The sequence below is a fragment of the Cnephaeus nilssonii genome (assembly GCF_951640355.1).
Source record: "Cnephaeus nilssonii genome assembly, chromosome: 4".
NCBI classification, from domain to species: domain Eukaryota; kingdom Metazoa; phylum Chordata; class Mammalia; order Chiroptera; family Vespertilionidae; genus Cnephaeus; species Cnephaeus nilssonii.
The window spans coordinates 74,533,838-74,553,206 of NC_137075.1; the positions used below are offsets into that span (position 1 = coordinate 74,533,838).

The 19,369-nt window shown below is 40.9% G+C and overlaps 1 protein-coding gene across 1 annotated transcript in view; it reads right to left on the reverse strand.

Moving 5' to 3' along the window:
- Positions 1-637: 637 nt before the first annotated feature.
- Positions 638-19,369, reverse strand: part of SLC35F4 (solute carrier family 35 member F4) — a gene marked incomplete at both ends in the record, with an annotated part of 155,039 nt that continues 136,307 nt past the window's right edge. Inside the window, 5 exons of the mRNA XM_079768011.1 lie at positions 638-879; positions 2,997-3,086; positions 5,111-5,303; positions 7,364-7,489; positions 15,920-16,139. Coding sequence (XP_079624137.1) covers positions 638-879; positions 2,997-3,086; positions 5,111-5,303; positions 7,364-7,489; positions 15,920-16,139 — 871 coding nt within the window. The remainder of the gene's footprint in view (positions 880-2,996; positions 3,087-5,110; positions 5,304-7,363; positions 7,490-15,919; positions 16,140-19,369) is intronic.

Genomic DNA, 19,369 nt, shown 5'->3' on the forward strand with positions numbered 1-19,369 from the left:
TGTGCCATTTTCAGATGTGTATCTCCTATTAGAGGTATTTGTAACCTCTCTTGTGCTCTGTACTACTACAAGCATGTTGTAAGTACACATGGGGTCTTCTACATCCTCACCTTTTCTAAGTTCCTAATGTAGGTCTTGCATGTAGAAAGAAGGTGCTCTGTTGGTATATTTAGTTACTAGTACTTTCCAGCTTTCAAATTTAAGGCTCTTATTGGACTTAAATATATATATATATAAAGTGTGTGTTTTCATGTGTTTGCCTCTTAAGCAACTTCCTCTGAATAAAAAAGTCTCAATTCCAGGTGGGAAAAAGGTAATGACACAGATACATAAAAATTTTATAGAATGGCATATTTTCAGAAAATTTTGTGAACTGGGGAAAAATTCCCCCCCCCCCCAAAAAAAAAAAAAACCCAGAAGAAATAGAACAAGGATGAATGTTTTAATAAAAAATTTTATTATGATTATTTACACCTCCTTGATAAGCATATAAATGTAAACTTTTATTGTTGGCTTTATTTCACAGATGACTTATCCAAATTCAGAGTTAATACCATCACGTGAGTATACAGGTAGTGAGAAAATTTTATTATATTCACAGAATATACAGACACGTGCATTCAGAATGTGTCCCTCCTTAAGCCAGCGGTATAGACACTGCCCCGTTGGCCCTGCTTCTGCTCCGCAGGTGGACACTGGACTCTGCGATGTCCTCCACAGGCTCCTCGCTCTTCTTCTCCTTCAGGCTGTTGATGAATCTCAGGGTGATTTCATCCCACTCCTCCGGCAAGAGCATCAGCAGAAACCCAATGCAGATGATGATGGTGGCAGCCAGGCGCACGACATTGAAGATCACCTCCTGCTTCAGGAGATCCACAGCTAAGTAAGAAATATCAGGTCAGTCACTGTCTACGACTCTTTCTAAGCTTTTTTAGAAAAGAAAAGACCAAAGTTGGTGCTACTTCTAGAGATTTCCAAACGTCTTCCTTGTTCTTTCAAGCTCATCTTTCCTTTTTTTATACCATCATCTGTAGTGTTCCCTTCCTTTGCTTTGCATTCCTTATCTTTAAATCATACTTATCCTTCAAGGCCCCCATGATCTGATTTTATTACCTCTGCAGTTTTACTTCTTAGGATATTTCCTCTGTGTCCCTTCGTGCTTCTCCAGTTTCATCAGCCCAATGAAGATTTTTCAAATGAGCCAAGCCTGTTAATGTCTAGGTCTTTTGCACATGCTGTTCTTTTACAAATTTTCAATTGAGGTGAAGTTCATGTAACATAAAATTGACCATTTTAAAGTGGATTTAGTGGCATTTAGTGCATGCATCATGTTGTACAACCATCACCTCTACCTGATTCCAAAGCATCTCCATCATTTTGAAATAAAACCTTGTATTCATTAAGCAGCCCCCTAGTCCCAGCCCCCAGCCCCTGGCAGCCACCAATCTACTGTTGGTTTCTATGGCTTTACCTATTCTGGATATTTCATATAAATGGAGTCATGCTCTATGTGATCTTTTGTGTCTGGCTTCTTTCACTTAGCATGATGTTTTTGAGGTTTATCCATGTTGCATCATGTAGTCATACGTTCTCCCTTTTAATGGCTGAATAATATCCCATTGTATGTATCATGATTTGTTTATCCATTCACTTGTTGATGGACATTTAGGTGTTTCCATGTTGGATCATTGTGAATAATGCTGCTATTTACATTAGTGTACAATGATATTTTTGAGTCCCTGTTTTTAATTTGGGGGGTATGTACCTAATAGTGGAATTGTTGGTCATACAAATGCTGTTCTTTTTCCATGGAATGCCCTTCCCTCCTCATATCCACTTCGTCCAGCTAAACCCCCCATTAGATCTGCCTGTTTAGTTTTTTTTGCCTGAAGCCTTCTTGGTTGCCCCTCCTGTCAGAGCATTCAATACATGCCTCTGTCAAAGCAATTCTCTCTATATTGTATTTACTCAATTCCTTTTGTCTCCCTCTGTTAATACATAGTCTGAAATCAGGGACTATGCCTTATTCAGGATGTATCACCAGTGTTTTCAGAGTTCCTGGCTATACTAAGTGCTCAGAAATCATTTATTGAATAAATGAACACATGGATGAATGAATAAACTTTTTTGACAGCTCCACTCCTACTTAGTATTCCTTTCCTCTATCTTATAGTCCTTGGAATCTATTACACAATTTGACATTTAATCATAAATTACTTTGTAGAGTTCTAAGTTATTTCATGCATGGTGGTATTATTTTCCAAATGCAGGCATACGCTTCTTAAGGGAACAATAATATCATTTTCCTGTTTCTTCTACAATCCTGATCACATAGTAAGTGCTCAAGAAACATTTTTTTTTTATTGTCCTGAGACAAATAAGATGGCTAACCAAGGCTTGGAAACGTAGAATTTTAAAGTTAGAAGGACTGTAGAGTCATCCAGATAACCTACTTCCAATACTTGTTCCACTGAAAGATTTCATTAGAAAGATTATCCTGGAAAAATAGCTTCTCCTCTTGTCCCTGAAGAGAATCAAATTGCTTTTTCCTATATCTATACAAGAGAGCCATCTGCTGTGCCCCCGGGAGAAGCTTCCCCAGCTCCCCATGGATAGTCTGATTGGAGCCAACACCCTGTGCATTTCCTACACTTTCATTAGTGACGTTTACTTGAGAGTCCTATGTTGGGATGCCTTTTGTTTCCGTAGGATTTCCTCTAAAAATACCACAAAATTAGGTTGTCAGGGAGACTACATGAAACTCAAATGATACATTTGGTATTTAACTCTAAAAGCACAACCAAGTAAAGACAGTGTTTGTAGCTGCAAATTTTAAATCTGTTGCATAGTTATTCTGTTGTCTGCCACCTTCATGATATTTAAAAACATCTTCCCAGGCAAGGGACATAATTCACAATTGCTCAAAGAAACAGCTCAGAGTGTAAAACAAACACAAGCAGGAGACTTACTGTGCGCATGTCAAATCGTACCAGTACCTGCATTTCCAGGAACGCTGAGCAGTGTCCCAATGGAGATTAGGATCGGGTATGTCAGCACCACGCCGACATTCACCAGGATGTTGAAGACTGTAAAAGAAAGGAGGATATAGAGAATAAAGGAGGATAAAGGGGAGTTGATATGCTGGGTGCTTTCTTTCTTAACATAAAAGTATCACTGTCTTTGTTAAACATGCCTTTTAAGCTATCTGCACCTTTGGTCAATTAATCCTCTGATTTTGGAGGTAGATGCACGGGTATCTCACCTGAAGTACTCTTACTCTTTTCTCCTCCTCTGCCACTCTGGTTGCCTGACCTCTTGCCAATTGGCTGACAAAGGGTGTATGGAGCAAATGCAAAGAGGTGAAGTGATCAGTTCACTGTGCTGTCACACTGCACCCAGGGGAGTGTGAAGACCTTGCTGCTTGGGGGAGGACCATAGTGTCCAGCCCGAGCAGGCTTGCTCAGGAGCCTGTCCAGGGATACACGCTGGAGGAGGGCTACTTTGCAGTAAGCTGGAGCTCATGTGCACACAGATGGGGCCACAAGTCAGTGAAATTTCGATTGTTCCCAGTTAGATTGGTTTTGGCCAGGAAATCATCTAGGTGCTTTTCATTGGGATGTTTCGTCTTATGGAAACACTCCTATTGATTTCTACTTAAATTAGCCAAGGTTATGACAGGTCATCACCACATATTTTTGGCCTTCAAAAGTAGAATTCAAAGGACCAACAATTAGCATCTGATTATTCTCTTGCTGCGATTCCTGTCTTTCTTAAGACCTCCCCTTAGGGGCCCGGGCCAGAGTAGAAAAAGAAGACCCAGTGCCTATGGGGGAGGAAAATAAGGGCTTTTTTTTCTTCTAAGAATTGCAGTGCTGCTTCAGATTATGCTTCAGGGGATGTCACCTTGATAAAGAAAATTAAGTGAGGGTTGGCAGATGTCCTGCAGGCCAAGTCTTGTGGGTAAATGTGGAGTGGGCAGAGGGGGCTGTCTTAGGTGGTCTGAGGAGAGAGGAGCAGAATGAAAACAATTCGATTCTGAGTAAAGGGCCTGAATCATGGGGGGGTAGGGGTGAATGTGTTCAACTGCTTGGCCAGAGAAGAGCAGGCTTGTTATTTTTCAGGTTCCTCTCATATCAACCTACAGCAGGAGCACAGCCTGAAACTGGGAGCCCCTAGTTGCTCAGGTGAAGCCGACACTCATATAGGGAATTGGGAGAAAGAATATTACTAAAAAGAGTCTGGGTGACTTTTTCTTGGTCATTGACTAGGTACAGCCTACTTGGCTGAGCCACCAAGCCCAGTTCTGCCTTCTTGCCCTACTTTGTGAGGGTTTGCTATCTCAAATTCATTCTCTATACTCAGCTAGAATGGGCTATGTAAGCTGTAGGTGTGAGGCTGTCATCTCCCTGCTGAGAGATTAGTAAATGGATTTTAAATTCAACCTGTTCCACGTGGCTTCCCAGGTCCTCCATAGCCCACTTCCCTCCTGAATGTCCTCTTCTCCTTTCCTCCCTCCCTCCCTCCCTCCCTCCCTCCCTCCCTCCCTCCCTCCCTCCCTCCCTTCCTTCCTTCCTTCCTTCCTTCCTTCCTTCCTTCCTTCCCTCTTTTCTTCCTTCCTTCCTTCCTTCCTTCCTTCCTTCCTTCCTTCCTTCCTTCCTTCCTTCCTTCCTTCCTTCCTTCCTACCTTTCTTCCTCCCCATTCCACCTGCCCTGGGTGCTCCAGACATTTTGAACCACTTTGAGTTCCTTGAATGAGAGTGTCCCCCTATCCCTCTGCCCGACACACCGTGGCACACTTGGAACACAGTAACATCATGCAGTGCATCGTGAAGCATGACGAGGCTGCTTAAAGAGCAGTGGTGATCAGAGTGGCCTGGGCCTCAGGCTCACAATGTAACCCATGGGAGGCACACCAGTTGGAGAGCTCAGATCTAATCAAGCAATAGCCCGTAAAGAACCTTCTAAACATTCAATAACATGAATCAACCCTAAATAAATTTGGGAAATAGAGGACAGAGGCACCCAAGGGAATAATCTAATATGATAATTTAACTATCCAAGGAAAGGTCGAGTGACATAGGGAATGGAAGGCAAAGCCTGGGTCACTTACCCAGCCACATCCCTGCCATCCCACAGAGACAGCCCCAGGGCAGAGCTGTGAAGGAGGACCAGTGTTCCACCTTGGTGAAATACAGAATGATGGGGGTGAAGGAGATGAAGATTAAATTGAAGAAACCCAACGTGGAGACAAAATGTGCCGCTTCGCCAAAGTTGGCACTTCCGAGAAACATCTTAAACATAACCTGGAATGGGAAGGAAACTCTTAAGCCACACTGTCGGAGGTCTGGCTGCATCAGAAAGGCAAGGTCTGCTCATCTGCACAGGGAACTACCTGGCCCAGTGTTTATCCTCCATATCTTCTTACCTGCCATCTCCTCATCTCCTTAATTCCTTATCTCAACAATGACATCTAAGGCGTCATTGAGATAAGGAATGAAAATTCTCTATAACCTTCAGATGAAGCAGCAAAAGCCATAAAACAAATTCCTTGTGGGGTTGGAAACTGATGGGATACTGCACACTGTGTTATGCACACGATCAGTGATGGGTATAGGACGAATAATAAACAAAAGCAGAGAAACCCTGAGAAATCTTCTCGATTGAGATGCTGTCAATTCTTCCCCTCCAGCCTGGGATTCATTTCGCTCTTATTTTGACAGATACTGAAAACTATATTGGACAGAGAAAGCCTGTCATTATGTGCTGAGAGAAATAATAATGATGCCTTGGATTTACAAGTACTTTTCTCTCAGAGCTTAAAATATTTTCACAAAAACTGTGTTTATTCTCCAGATTAACAATTCTTTTCTTTTCTTTTCTTTTTTTTTTCTGGGTTCTAAATCTGTGTACAGAGAAAGATGGCCAGGAGGCATGAGTAGTCAACCTAAAGTCACACATCCAGCTGGCAGGGGGTGAAGGGGGGGGGGGTAAAGGGGAGCCAGTACTCTAGTCCATATTTCTTGGCTTTTTAACTCCTCTGCTTCCTTTATTAACCCTCCAACAGTGGAGAATGGAGCAGATTTTTTCAAAGGTGCACATATTATTTTGTGCATGCCAGCCAACATTACCACTTCCCGAATGAAGCCATCTGAAACATGGTCAGGAGAATGCCAGATATTGCTTTTCATTTTAATCGAACTTTTTTCTTTTGAGAGATGCAGTCAAGAGACCTTGATCACGTGCTAGTCTTTGGTCACATCAGACACCTCAGTGGAGTCTCAGTTGGGGGCAGGTTAGACACTAATGGCGATTGAGTGAACACTTGTCAAGTTTGTCACACAGAATCAATGGGCCAAGAAATGTCAGTATGGAAATAGGCTCAGTGTCCTCCGAGCCGCAGGGCTGGTGAATAATCAGAACAGGCATCCAGGAAAGTTGCAAAGGGCATTTTCTGCCTTTCAGAGAGAATTTTCTCACTGAAACACCAAGAGAGATGAAAGTGAAATAGTCCTTTAGCTACATCCAGAAAGTTGGCTCTGAAATGTGGAGCTTCGGGGAATAACCTTTGAGGTCTGCTCTCTTAGTCCTCACTTCTGAAGTTAAGGGCAATGGCTCTGAATAGAATTTTCATTAATGACAGGCAGCTCCGGGGAAGAAAGAATGGTGAGGACTTAGTGCAGACCCAGAGTATCCTTCAGAGAGGAAAAGAGACTTTTCATTTTACTAATAACATGAGCTTCTGTGGCACAGAGTTGATATGTAGCAAAAGGTAACCTCTCAAATGACAGTTTATTATTTTTAACACTTCAATTGGAGTTAAAATAATGGCCACCGGTAGCAATTAAAGAGAAGAGAGATTTTTCTCAGCCCCTCTACAACTGGTTGATGATTTGGGAGGGGTGGGGCCATGGAGCAAGGGCTTTGGAGTTGGCAGTTCAAGTTTTAACCTTGGCTCTATTATTTCCTGGTTGGATGACCTTGGGCAAGTTACTTAATGTTTCAAAGCCTTAGTTTCCTCATCTGTCATTCAAACGATATTAACACACCAAATGCAAAGAAATAACATTTTTGATGACTCCATATTCCACAGCAAGCAATTGAGTACTTCATGGAAGTTGCTAAATGCTTCCTCCAACCTAGTTCCATCTTTGAAATCGGGGAGAAGCACCTATGTCTCATAAGGGTGCATTAATACAGGTGAAATTTTCTGGCAGGTGCCCAGCATTAGCAAGTACGCAGTAAGTGGTTTTCATCATGAAACCATCTTTATGTTTTTCTAGTCAAGATTTTCTTTGTCCTTCCTCACTTTATTAAGTCTAAGCTACAAATCGCAATCGACTGCATAAGACAGTGCACAACGTACCTTATACAACGCAGATGTGGAGGCTGAGCCCACTGCAAATGCCACTCCTATGATTGAGTCAGCATGGAAATTATCTGCATACGCCATCATGACAATGCCCGTAATTGCCATTATTGTGGCAACTATCTGTCGAATAGAATGCAAATAAATTAAAAAACAACAACTGATGACTCTGTATCCCTGAGCAAGCAATTGAAAACTTCACGAAAGCTGCTAAATTGCTTTCTGAAACCCAATTACCTGGGTACATCTGTGTTCAATTGTAGAAGGGTCAGTATTAACAAGAAATCGGTATACTCATGAGACATCCAGGCAGAGAATATAAAAGCTGCTCACATTCAAATCAAGGACTAATAATTTTAGTGTAATTTTTTAGTTCAACTTCCTAGAGATTTACACCCATATTGGTGAAATAATGTCAATAGGAAATCAGTTCTATGCCTTTTCATGTATACTGTATTCTTTTTCTTCAAATATTTTAGCATACATTTTAATCAGCCCCTTGGATCAATTCATGTTTCTGACTACCTCCACATAATGAGGATTTGATTAGGGAGATATATTGATGCAGCTAAGAGGCAACATATAGGGCAAGGGGAAAACAGAAGTGAGTAATTTCATAATAGTTTATAAGGAGCAAGCTTGCACTGTCACTTGGAATATCAAATGGAGGCCAATTCTTCCTCTTGTTTTCATGTAAATTAAACCACAGAATAATTTTATTTAATTATTCTAGAGTGTTAATTGCATAAAGTGAAATGTTCATAATTTAAGCAATCATAATGGTTTACTATAAATTGATATGATGCTCGGTATATTTAAAACAGGAGTCCACCCCTTTGTGAAATGCTGGTTTGCACTTGTTTCTTTAATTATCTTGAACTTGAGCAACTCCGGCATTTCAAGGGTTGTCTCACCAACTTTAAAACCAAGATGCAACTTTGTCAGAAATTTAAGCACATGTGACGATTAATTTTGTCAAGCTTCAGTTTTGAGTATTCCTAAGTAAATCAATTTCTCTGTGGACAGCTTTTTCACATGTGATTAATGTTTGTGGGTTGTTGTTGTTTTTTTGCCCTTTTGAACATTATTAGTGAATTCTTTATTACAATAAATGCAGATCTTTAACATATAACTGCAGACTTGCTCAAGGCCAGCGCAATGTATGTTAATGATGACACATATAATTTAGATGCCGCTGAAGTAATTCTTTTGTTAATGACCACCAAGAGCAAGTGCACAGTGGGTTTCAGAGCCAGCCCCATGCTAAAGTGTCCTTTATGAAAAACAGCAGGAGAACTTGAGAGCAGACGCCGATGTGTCAGCAGTGAAAAACTGTCTTCATAAAGTGTTATCCGGGAGGCTGCTTGATGGGAGGTGTTTCTCTTGCTGAGTGAATATCATATTCTCTGAAGCTTCCAGGCATGTGTTCTAGTTAGACTATGCCTCCAACTATAGGGAATGGAATTTAATACACACACCATGAGGTGTCAAGGAAATTTTCTAAACAAGGAGTCATAGACTCATAAATAAACATGAGGAGGGGGGTTATCTAGACCTGTAAATTCGGTGAGGGCTATCATTTTCTTTGTTTTGTGCATTTACAGTTCAGCCAGGGATTTGAGACATTTCTTTGGGCAGCCTGATTTCAGAGAATGAAAAGGCTCTTTAGACGCTGGCGTTTTCTGATTTGCTTTGTGTTTTAATGATGTCCACGAGTTAAAGTGTTCAGGTGCACACATAGATCTCCCCCTAAGACTGAACTTGTAGGATAATAAATTTGAATTTATATTTGTGGGGTTTTTTTGGTTTGATTTTTGGCCAAGCATTAGTTGTATTTCTTAATCAAATAAACAAAACAGGATTAAAAGAACACAATGTTAATCCTAATGAACTTTAACATGGTGTGTTGTTTCATATTTAAAATTACTAAAAGTATTCTATCATATACTAGTATAATTCTGGGTTTAGGGAATTATGAAAACAACCAGCCCAAACAAACAAATAAACAAACAAACAAAAAGCACAAAACAAAATCACTGTCTAGAAAGGGATGAAAACAATACTGTTTATCCCCAGCATCTGGGCCTAGTTGGGCACTGTTCTTTTTCTGAGTCATCCATTAGTAAAAATGTATAGGCATAATATTACTATTATAAATTTTCCTCAAGGTAGGAATTAGATATGGACAAAGATTACATAATCTTTAGCAATTCGAAGTTAGAAGCAGGGTGAGCCTCTTTGAAACCTCCATTACATTTTATATTCAAGTGCTTGTGAAGATATTAGGCTGGACCACTTAAATTGACATATCAATTACAGCAGTGTCTCTTTCAATTGCCTTCATGGAGAGAAGCATTTTTCACTTCAGGAGGTCAGACAACACTGTTAGTTAAGTTCTAAAAACATGAAAATCTGAATATCTGAGATGTTAGAAAAATTCTCTCTGCTATGAACAGCCGTTTATAGATTAATCATTTATAGGTTATATAGGTTTCCTGGGGAGAAAGATAAGTTAACTTATTTTCCACATTTTAATTTAAATTCCACAACTATCTGATAGAATACGTTCTCTATGGCCACGTTTTAAAAATTTTCCTCTCTACACAGTTGGAACTAAGAGAAGGGATCTCAGCTAATGTAGGAAATGCAGGAGCGTATTGGGTGGAAGTCCCTTTTGGAGCGTCATTCGGATGGTCCCAGAGTGGCACTGCTTGGCTCCATGGGTTCAACTCTTCAAACTTCCAGAGAACAAATAACACAAGCACAGATCTGAGTCACGTGCATTTTCAGAATTAATCAGTCATTAAGGAAGGATTAATAGTTTGTTCTCAACAGAAAAAACACAGACGACTCTTCTTGGGCTCAGGACACTGGAAACATGCCTGCAGGAAGCCAGTGCCTTAAATACTGTGTCAACAGTGCTCATATGTGCACAGCCACACGGTGAAACCGAGCATTTGAGTGTGCACAGGAAGGACTCCTGTGCTGAACTCGCACCACCTGCTGGTGCCACCCCCTCGGCTCCACAGACACTCGGTTCTCACAACCTATTCCAATTCCAGCCCATCACCGACCAGAGGGGTCTAACTAAGACGGAAATTCCACCACTACCATCACCTGAATCTGTTTGGCGGGAGAAGGTTACTAACCAATGACCATAAAACTGACAATGCCTCATTCTTAACTTTCTGACCCTCTCGGTCCTCTCACATCATGCTGAGCCTTTATCCCAGCAGGCCACGTGAGCGACATCACCTCCGGAGATGGTTACCTTCCTTTGCAGGTTCAAACCCCTCTGAGAGCCTCCGCATCAACTTGCAGGGCCAATTGGAGGGACCATGAGGCTGTTGGAGCCTGTTCCTGAAGCCCAAGAAGGCGTGAAGGTTAACATTTGGTGCTTTCACTGTGCTGTAGACCACCCATGACCCCGCATGAAAGCTAGCTCCTTCCACCTCTTAAAGAATTCGTTTGTACAGACAAAGGCTAGAGAAGCATCTGGCTTTTGGCTGTTTTTGTTTTCTTGTATGGTCTTTTCCCCCCTCTTTTGGCTCAGGCCTTCAAAAATCACAAGGGTCCAGCCCTTTTCTGAATCTTCATGAGGATTTCCAGCCTCATTACATTCACTGGGTTTCCCCTTGACAAATGGTTTCCGGAATTATTATTTACATAACAATATCAGCCCTTCTAGGGTTCAGGGTACTGAGATGAACCTTTAATTGCTTCTATTTCTATTTGTAACCCCAACATCTTTCCTTAATTTGCCTTGTGGTCAACTGTTCCTGAAACTGGGTGGAGCATGGGGAGGCCCAAGCCGACAGCAGCCTCTAAAGTGAAAGGCCTCAAAGCTGCCCTGCCAGCAGGGCTGTACTCAAGTTCAAGACTAAAGGTCAGCAGCTGAAGGTGAGATACACATTAATGGCTTGGCCAGTGAGACCTGCTCCAATGATCATCCTATTTTCTCTGATTATATTTAGATAGAGTATTTTCAAGAAACCATGTCTATACGAAATCATAAAACATATTTACATGTTACATTTAGGTTCCACAAAAAGAACCATCTGTTTTATTCAGAGCCAATGAAATTGGTCAGGATTTGAAGTGAAGTGAGAGAAGTGAAAGAGGTGGGAAGTCCACTGTGTGTGTGTGACAGATGGAGGGTGGATCCCTAGAATTGGTCAGACCCAAGGGGTGCAGAGCCTCCAACCAAGATTCCCACTCCCTACTCCCTGCCACACATACACATCTATTTTTATATGAATGAAATCCATTTGAAAATGATCTCAATGAGACCAAGATGGAAATAAGGAAAAGAAATGCCAGAAGGAAAGACTAAAGTGTGTGAGTGTGTGTGTGTGTGTGTGGGGTGGGGGGGCGCGGGGATGGGGGAGTGGGGGCGGTGTATAGAGTGGATCTATTGACTACACCTTGGTGAAGGGGTTACGGATTCCTTCTGGACATAAATCAGAGCCCCCACACTTCCTGTATTCATAAATCATTCTTCCCCCAAGAGGGGGTTGAAAAGGATTAGTCTCACTGTCCATCCTCAGCTGCCTCCTTGAGGAACCATCAAGGCTCTGGGTAGAGGATTCTGCACTAACCTGAATGAACAGCGACTGCATAAATGTCAACCAGAGACAAGATGGAAACGAAAGGTTATCTTGAATCTTATCTAAATGTATGATATTGGCACAAATCAGCAGCAGCTCAGCTCCAGTGTCCTGATTTAGAGCGCTCTGGAGCCCAATTTGAATTCAGAGAAGTGCAGTTTAAGCAATGAGAGATTCACTCTAACTGGCATACTCCAGTTGGTTCTTGGTGCATGTAGGAATGTCTCCAAAAGAGCCACAGTTTGGGAAGTTAACTGTATAGGGACCCAATTATAGCTAGAAAATATGTGGGTGCCAAGCTAAAGGGATATGAATTCATCTCCTTAATCTGCTAAAAAAACAAACAAACAAACAAACAAAAACAAAACTGGTGTCTACTGAACCATTTACCACCCATCAGTTTTCTTCAGATGTTCAAGGAAATTTAAAAAATAAAAGAAAAAAATCAATTAATAATATGAAAAATAAGGGAAGGGCAAGATCTGAAAGAAGATATTTTAACTTTCTAGTGTGACATTTACTTTTCATTGGAGGGAAATAGACACCAGCGACAGAGAAGAAAAACCAACTCAGTGGCTGGTTTTCTTTAAGGAAAACCCTTCTTTTTTGGGGGGTGGGGGAGAGAAACCCCTTTTTTATTAAGGTGGTTTCTCTGCCTCTCATGGATTGAAGAATGCTAGCTACCCAAGGCAAGATCTCGGAGATGGGAAAACACCCATTTTCACCAAAGCTCCAAGAACTGGATTCTCACCAACATCTTTGCAATTAAAAAATGATCTTTTAAAGAACTAGACTAATTCCCATGGGATGATCACATATCAGCTGTAAGCAACTATTCATGAGTTTCCTAACACACCAGAGTTTACCAGAAAATTGGTTGAAATGATTTTATCGCAGAAAACTAAATGCATAAGAGATTACTTTTCCATCTATAGGTCAATCAATAGTCCAAAGAAACAAACTAGTAAATTGTTCATAATACAAAATTAGTTTTTATGTGAGCATTGATAATTCTGGCCAACTGTTGCTCCAGGTAAAGCCATCTTTACTGATATTGTAACGTAAGGCATCCTTCATTCTGTTCACGGTGTTATTTGACATAAAAAATAGGCCATATATTTAATCTTAAATGTAACCATTCTTGAGGTCAAGCAAATGGAATTATAATCCAAAAATGATTTGTTCTTAAACTACCGAAGCCTCAAGAATCAGTCAGAAATATTAATTTTAATCTGATGACCCTTTAACTTCTACTTAGTAAAAGAGAAGTCCAAGTGAGGTGGCACTTACAGGCTGTGCTTAGATTATTTGTGGACGGGGCCAATAAAAGCTGTGTTTATACTGTCAGTATTCTGTTTGCCCTCCTTTAATTTCTCAAATGACCTAATTATGCATGTTCTCAATATGTCTCAGGAGGAAAAGAATTGCTGAGACTGTCAAAAGGCAAAATGCTGAATGCGTTCTGGTGCTTCTCCTATTCCCTGGCCTGATTCTGGGCATCATTAAAATTACACCTTGACAATCTTCTGAAACATGGTTTATACCCTTCCCAATGCCTGTCATTTAACAAGAAAAGTATCTGACTTGTACCAGCATGCCTGACACTAATGCTTACCATTTTGCCATCTCTGATGTCTTACTTTATGTATATATTTATAACAATTATTTATGGACTCCTCAACATTTTTTCTATCAGGTCTTATTACTTACAGATGCTATTTAGTTTCCTGAGGCTACTGTAACAAATTACCACAAATTTGGTGACTAAAACCAACAGAAATGTATTCTATCCCAGTTCCGGAGGTGAGAAGTTTAAATCCAGCAGAGCTATGCTCCCAGGGGTACCTCTAGGAGAGAATACATTCCTTGCCTCTTCCAGGTTCTGGTGGCTGCCCCGGTTTTCCTGGGCTTGTGGCCACATCACTCCAAAATCTGTCTCTGTGGTCACATTGCCTCTTCCGCTTCTGCGTGTCTCTTCCGTGTGTGTGTCTAATAAGGATTCTTGTTGGATTCAGGGGCCACTCAGATAATCCAGGATAATCTCCTCTTTGCAAGATCCTTAATTATGTCTGCAAAGACCATTTTTCCCAAGTAAGGTCATATTCACAGGTTCTTGGGATTAGGACATGGACACCTTATTAGGCACCACCATTCAACCCATTACAGATACCAATTTTAAAATGGCAATGGTTTGTAGCCTCTAGGCAGATTTACCAAATCTGTGATTTAAATGTTACACAGCTGAGTTGTTTTTTTTCTTAAAAGACCTCAAATAAACATTGAACCTCCTTTAATAAAACCTCTTGCATCAGGAAGTTCCATAGTTGGATGCATTCATTCACTCTAATGCAATTCGTTTTCTCACTGGTAAATCCAATAGTCAATGTACTGACTTCCTTTTGGTATTCAGATGCTCCTCTATTTCCCCCTCTTCTGACAAATTCTCATGGTTCATCCATGATGGAAGTAGAAAAGAGAAAGGTTTAATGAAGATGAGTTCATTTGCTATATCTTCAAATATCTTTGAGCCCCTACTTTTGGGCATGTGACCTGCGCAGATGCATAGGGCTCCATGATTAGAAGGGCCCCATTCTTGGTTTAATGGTCTGCTTGGTTTAATGGTTTAATCTTGAAATCATTAATACTTTTTAACAGGGGACCCTGCATTTCATTCTGCCCTGGGCCCCACAAATTATGTAGCTCCTCCTGAACGGAACAGTGAGCAATATAGGGAAGGTCCCTGCTCTCAAGGACTTGTCAGGGTATCTGATGGTGAACAGCCAGCACCAGTGCTCCGCGTATAAAACATGAAGCTTCCCTTTGGTGTCACATCTAAGATCAGCTGGTGGAATGTGTGGGTATATTCTAATGGCATCATGGGCTGATTCAGGCTGTTATCTTGTCTTCTGACATAGCTTTCTACTTCTTGTTCATGTCAATCTTGAGTCCTGAATTTCTGAGCAGCATCTCCAAAGATACAACCAGAATTTGCTAATTGACTATTTTAAAAAAGTTTTCAGAGTTATGGCGATCATAAGCTTTCTAATATAGACAGTAATTCCAGTATTCCAGGGCCCTGGAATTGCAACAAGAATATACAATCATGGACATCTCTTTCAGGGAACAATAATTATGTGATGTTTATCTTCTGGGAAAAGGCTATTCATTTAAACCTCTTTCTAAAGAATTATTTCCTCAATATTTTAATCATGGTGGCATGCTAGATTATATAAATGAGATCTGACTCCTTAAATTTGCATGTCTTTCAATCAATCTAATATAGACTAAGCATACAAAAACAATTTTTTAAAATCCATGTTACTTTTGAAAGGAGTAAACTCAGAATTGAAGTGGTTGGTCGAAATTTAATGCAGTTCAGTTAATTTGTACCAAGAAGTACAAGTTGTTGTTTTTAGTTTCATTTCTAGATTAGTCACACGGATATATGGCCACTTTTAACAGCACTGTGCCATCACCAGTGACTTTAACTACTGTTTCTTTATCTTGGCTACTTACACTAATATTAATTAACTCCATCTCTGGGGGAGAGGAACATGAGGGAGTTATCCCAACATATGTTGATTGAAAAAACCAAATCATAATCTTTACTGTGGCTAATTTGCTCAGACCTTCTTTCCTGAGGACAGGAGTTGAGCACACAATTAATTCTTTAAAAAAAAAAAAGAAGAAGAAGAAGAAGAAATAAAGAACTTATTTTCCATGTTTTAGTGCCTCCTGTTGAAATCAGCTGACTGCCCAATGGAAATCTCTTTATCCTTTCATGATGTTGCAACTGCCTGGGTATCCTAATCCATCTTCAAATCCCATTTTGTACTCAGAACCAATAGGAAAGTTTTACAGAAACTCCATGAAACAAAGCAGCTCTCCCGATGCCAGGATTTATGACCAAGGGCGGCCTCGCGCATTGAATCAATTATGCCATTACCCTCACTCCCATGAACCTGTCTTTCAGCACGATCCACGACAGCAAGAAGACAAAGGCTTTGTTACAACAGAACAGAGCGGAGACATCCGTGGCTGTCAGCTTCTTTAAAGCCAGTAAGTACAGGTAGTTCGTCAAAGTCCATAGAATAGAAAAGGGAGCAGTCCTTTTAAGAAAGAGCTTCAACGTCAGACCATCTTCCCCAAAAATCCGACTGCATTCCCTAGGAAAGAAAAAGAGGTGAATAGTCAGGTACTGCTTGCGACACATCTTGTGTTGTCTAACTCCTGGCACCCATTCCCAGGCAAGAGCACCGAACATTCAGGATTCATTGGTCATCTGTGGAACCTACTGAACCCTGTACTGCCACCTACAGCCACAAGGGTTCCATGCAAAAAACCTGCATCTCCCCAGGCACAGAGCTAGGCCTCTCCTATCTAGATATGCGCTTGAGACTACTGGGGCGGCCATTCTGCTGTTGCCCAACAATCTCAGGGAAGCCCAGAGAAATACAGAAATGTGTGGTTGCTGGGATTACTAGCTATTGAAAAAGAGAGAAGATTCTTTCCCAAGGGGAGAATGCGTCAGGACCCAGATGGCTGCTACTGCGTAAACAGGCTGCAACGCTCAGTCTCAATATCCTGCAAAGACACACATAGCTTGGAATTCTACTCTTTCTAAGACACTATGCCTCTTTCGAATATATCTGCCCAATTGGCTAATTTCTTTTTTCTCCAGCATTTTAAACCAGAAAAAAAAAAAGAAAAGAAAAACAAAACTCAACAAGATATAACTTTGCTATATACAAACATTTGGCTATTTTGGAGGAATCATCTGGATTCATTGTACAAAAATAGTCACTTCGATTAAAACTTTGATTTCTGACTAAATTGATTATTTAGCCCAAGGGGCAATTTTAATCAAAGTGTTCAAGCCAGTGATACAGATAGGCAGTAATGGAAGTGATAGAATAACTGCTTATTTGACTATACACTGAAAAAAGGCTTGCTTCTGGGAAAATTCGGCTTTATTTTTTTCTCTCACTCAGTTGTTCATGAACATTCAGACATCTATTGGGCAACTATCATGTGCCAGGCATTGTATTTTCAAGAGTAATTTAAATGCCTTGTTCAAAGCAACAGGTTACTAATGTTTGCACATATATTTACATGGCTCTAGAAGGTACTAGTACTAGTTTTTCTTCTAGCATTTTCTGAAGACAAATAATTGTGCCTCAAAGTATTGCAAACCAAAGTAATCCTTAGCCATGCTAGTCTCATGAATGAAGCAGGAGGACCTCATGGTGGGGGAAGTGACAAAGTGGCGAAGCTCTAAGCACAGGGGTGTGGCCTTCGACATCAAGTCTCATAGAAAATGTTGCTGAGAATGCTGGGAATTGCAGACTAGAGATTGCAGGCAGGTTAAAAATGCAATTTGCACACATAGAAACTGTGTAGTGTTTTCCTTTCATGCAGGAAATAACCAAAGAGAAGAATTTTCATAAAACGAAAACACGATTCTCCAAAGGTAAACTTTGCCTTGAAAGAGACAAAACTTTAGTGAAGGGACTAAGTAACCCAAAGGCAAAGCCTTTGTAAAGGAAACACAAATGACATGTGCTCACACACACAGGAAAGTAGATGGCCTCTCTCAAACCCTACAACCATGGAGATACTAGAATTAAAGCCACACATAGAACAAGCAGACTTCCCACAGAACATCCTGGGCACACAGTTTGTATTCTGTATTTTCAAGGGATCTGCTCTGTGAGAGTCTGCCAGGGAGAGCTAGAATTGGGAGATATAGGTTAATTCTAACATCTACAACTACTAAATGCCTTCAATATACATTTTTGGAGAACCACAACAAACCCATTTCTGATTAAAGAATGTCTTTTCTTATCACTGGCCCTAGCCAGTGATGGTTCCTCCTTCCCAGAGCCCACCATCAGGCTGGGTTGAGTGCCCTCGATCAAAGACTTTGTATACTCGCAAGTGAATGTTAGACCCCTAGGGGAAGACCAGTGGAGGCACATGGACAGGGAGAGCCGCCCCCCACACACACACATGCAGACACCACCCCCCACCCCAAGCAAAGCACTGCTGTGGGAGGGCCCCTTGAACAGAGACTGTTCTTTTCACCTGGCTCACCCTGTCCCCCAGCTATTGACTACCTAATCGGTCCACTCTTTCTCCCTTTTTCTCTCCCTGCCAGTCTTCTCTTCATTTGTCACTGCTGTTGCAGGAATTAAAAATGCTCTCCATTCAAACACCAGGTCACCCATGTAAAACCTTCTGCTGTTTAAGCATTAAGGTGCAAAGAAATGCAAAGACTCAAAAAAGAATCTATTTCTACAGAGAAGCAAATAAAGTGTGTCTCTCCTTGGGTTGATGGGAGCAGAATTTCTAGACAAGCGGCATTGAGAGGCGGAGAAACTTGGACAGAAGCTTAGAAGTTGGAGGCACTGATAATTTAATCACAGCCATCATCCTTACAGCACCTGCTAGTTATTGACCCTTTTCTGATGTCATTTCATCAATGCCTGACATAGCCAAATAGATATTTCCCTCTAGAGACTTTTTTCCTGAAGAAAACACTTGTGTTCAAACTAGAGTATATTGTGTGTGTTTTCTTCTTAAATTTCAAATTCACCTGAGGCAATTGAATTCTCTTGATAGTACATAAATGGAATGATGGAAATATCAAAAACGACTTCCAAATGGACAACTGTAACCATCTAGATTTGATACTTGATTAAAATGTCTTTCCATGTTAGTGATAAGAAAAAAAACTGGAAATGCTTTCATGCCATTCAAGAGAAAAGAAGAAACGAGTGAGAGGGTCTGGCGCCGTGGGACAAATTCTGTTCCTGGTCTTACACACTAACTTCATTTTCCCCTTCTTCTGCCCAGTTACCTTCTTGGCCGATGGTGTTGATGGGTCTACAGGGGAAACCAGATCAAGGATCTCAGAGTTTTCTGATAGCATTTGCCTCTCAGCTGGAGGTAGGCCCTGGGGAATATTCCCTTCAAAGACAATTTCCCTGCTTGACAACAGCTCTTTGACTCGGTTTTAGAAATGGTCATCTTCACTCTACCTGCACGAACAGGTGGAGGTGTCCCATCAAATCACAGGTTTCGCTAAATTCATAGTTAGCCCGACATGAGAGATGTGGTGGAGATGAAGCTTATTGCCAAAACACCTCTGTCAGCAGCAGCCTCTTGGGTTATGTTAAATGAAAACCACTTGGCTTGCTCTGAGGCCTTCTGAGGTACTACTTCCCCTACTACACTTCTGTTGTTTGTATCAGCATGTGTGTCTAAACCACAGGAGCATTCCAGTAGCCACGCCTGCCATGGGTGCACACAAGTATTTTCAAATAAGGACAATTTTAGTCTGATAATCACGCTCTCTGTGATCATTTATTAAAATAGTATGATTTAAAAATACCTT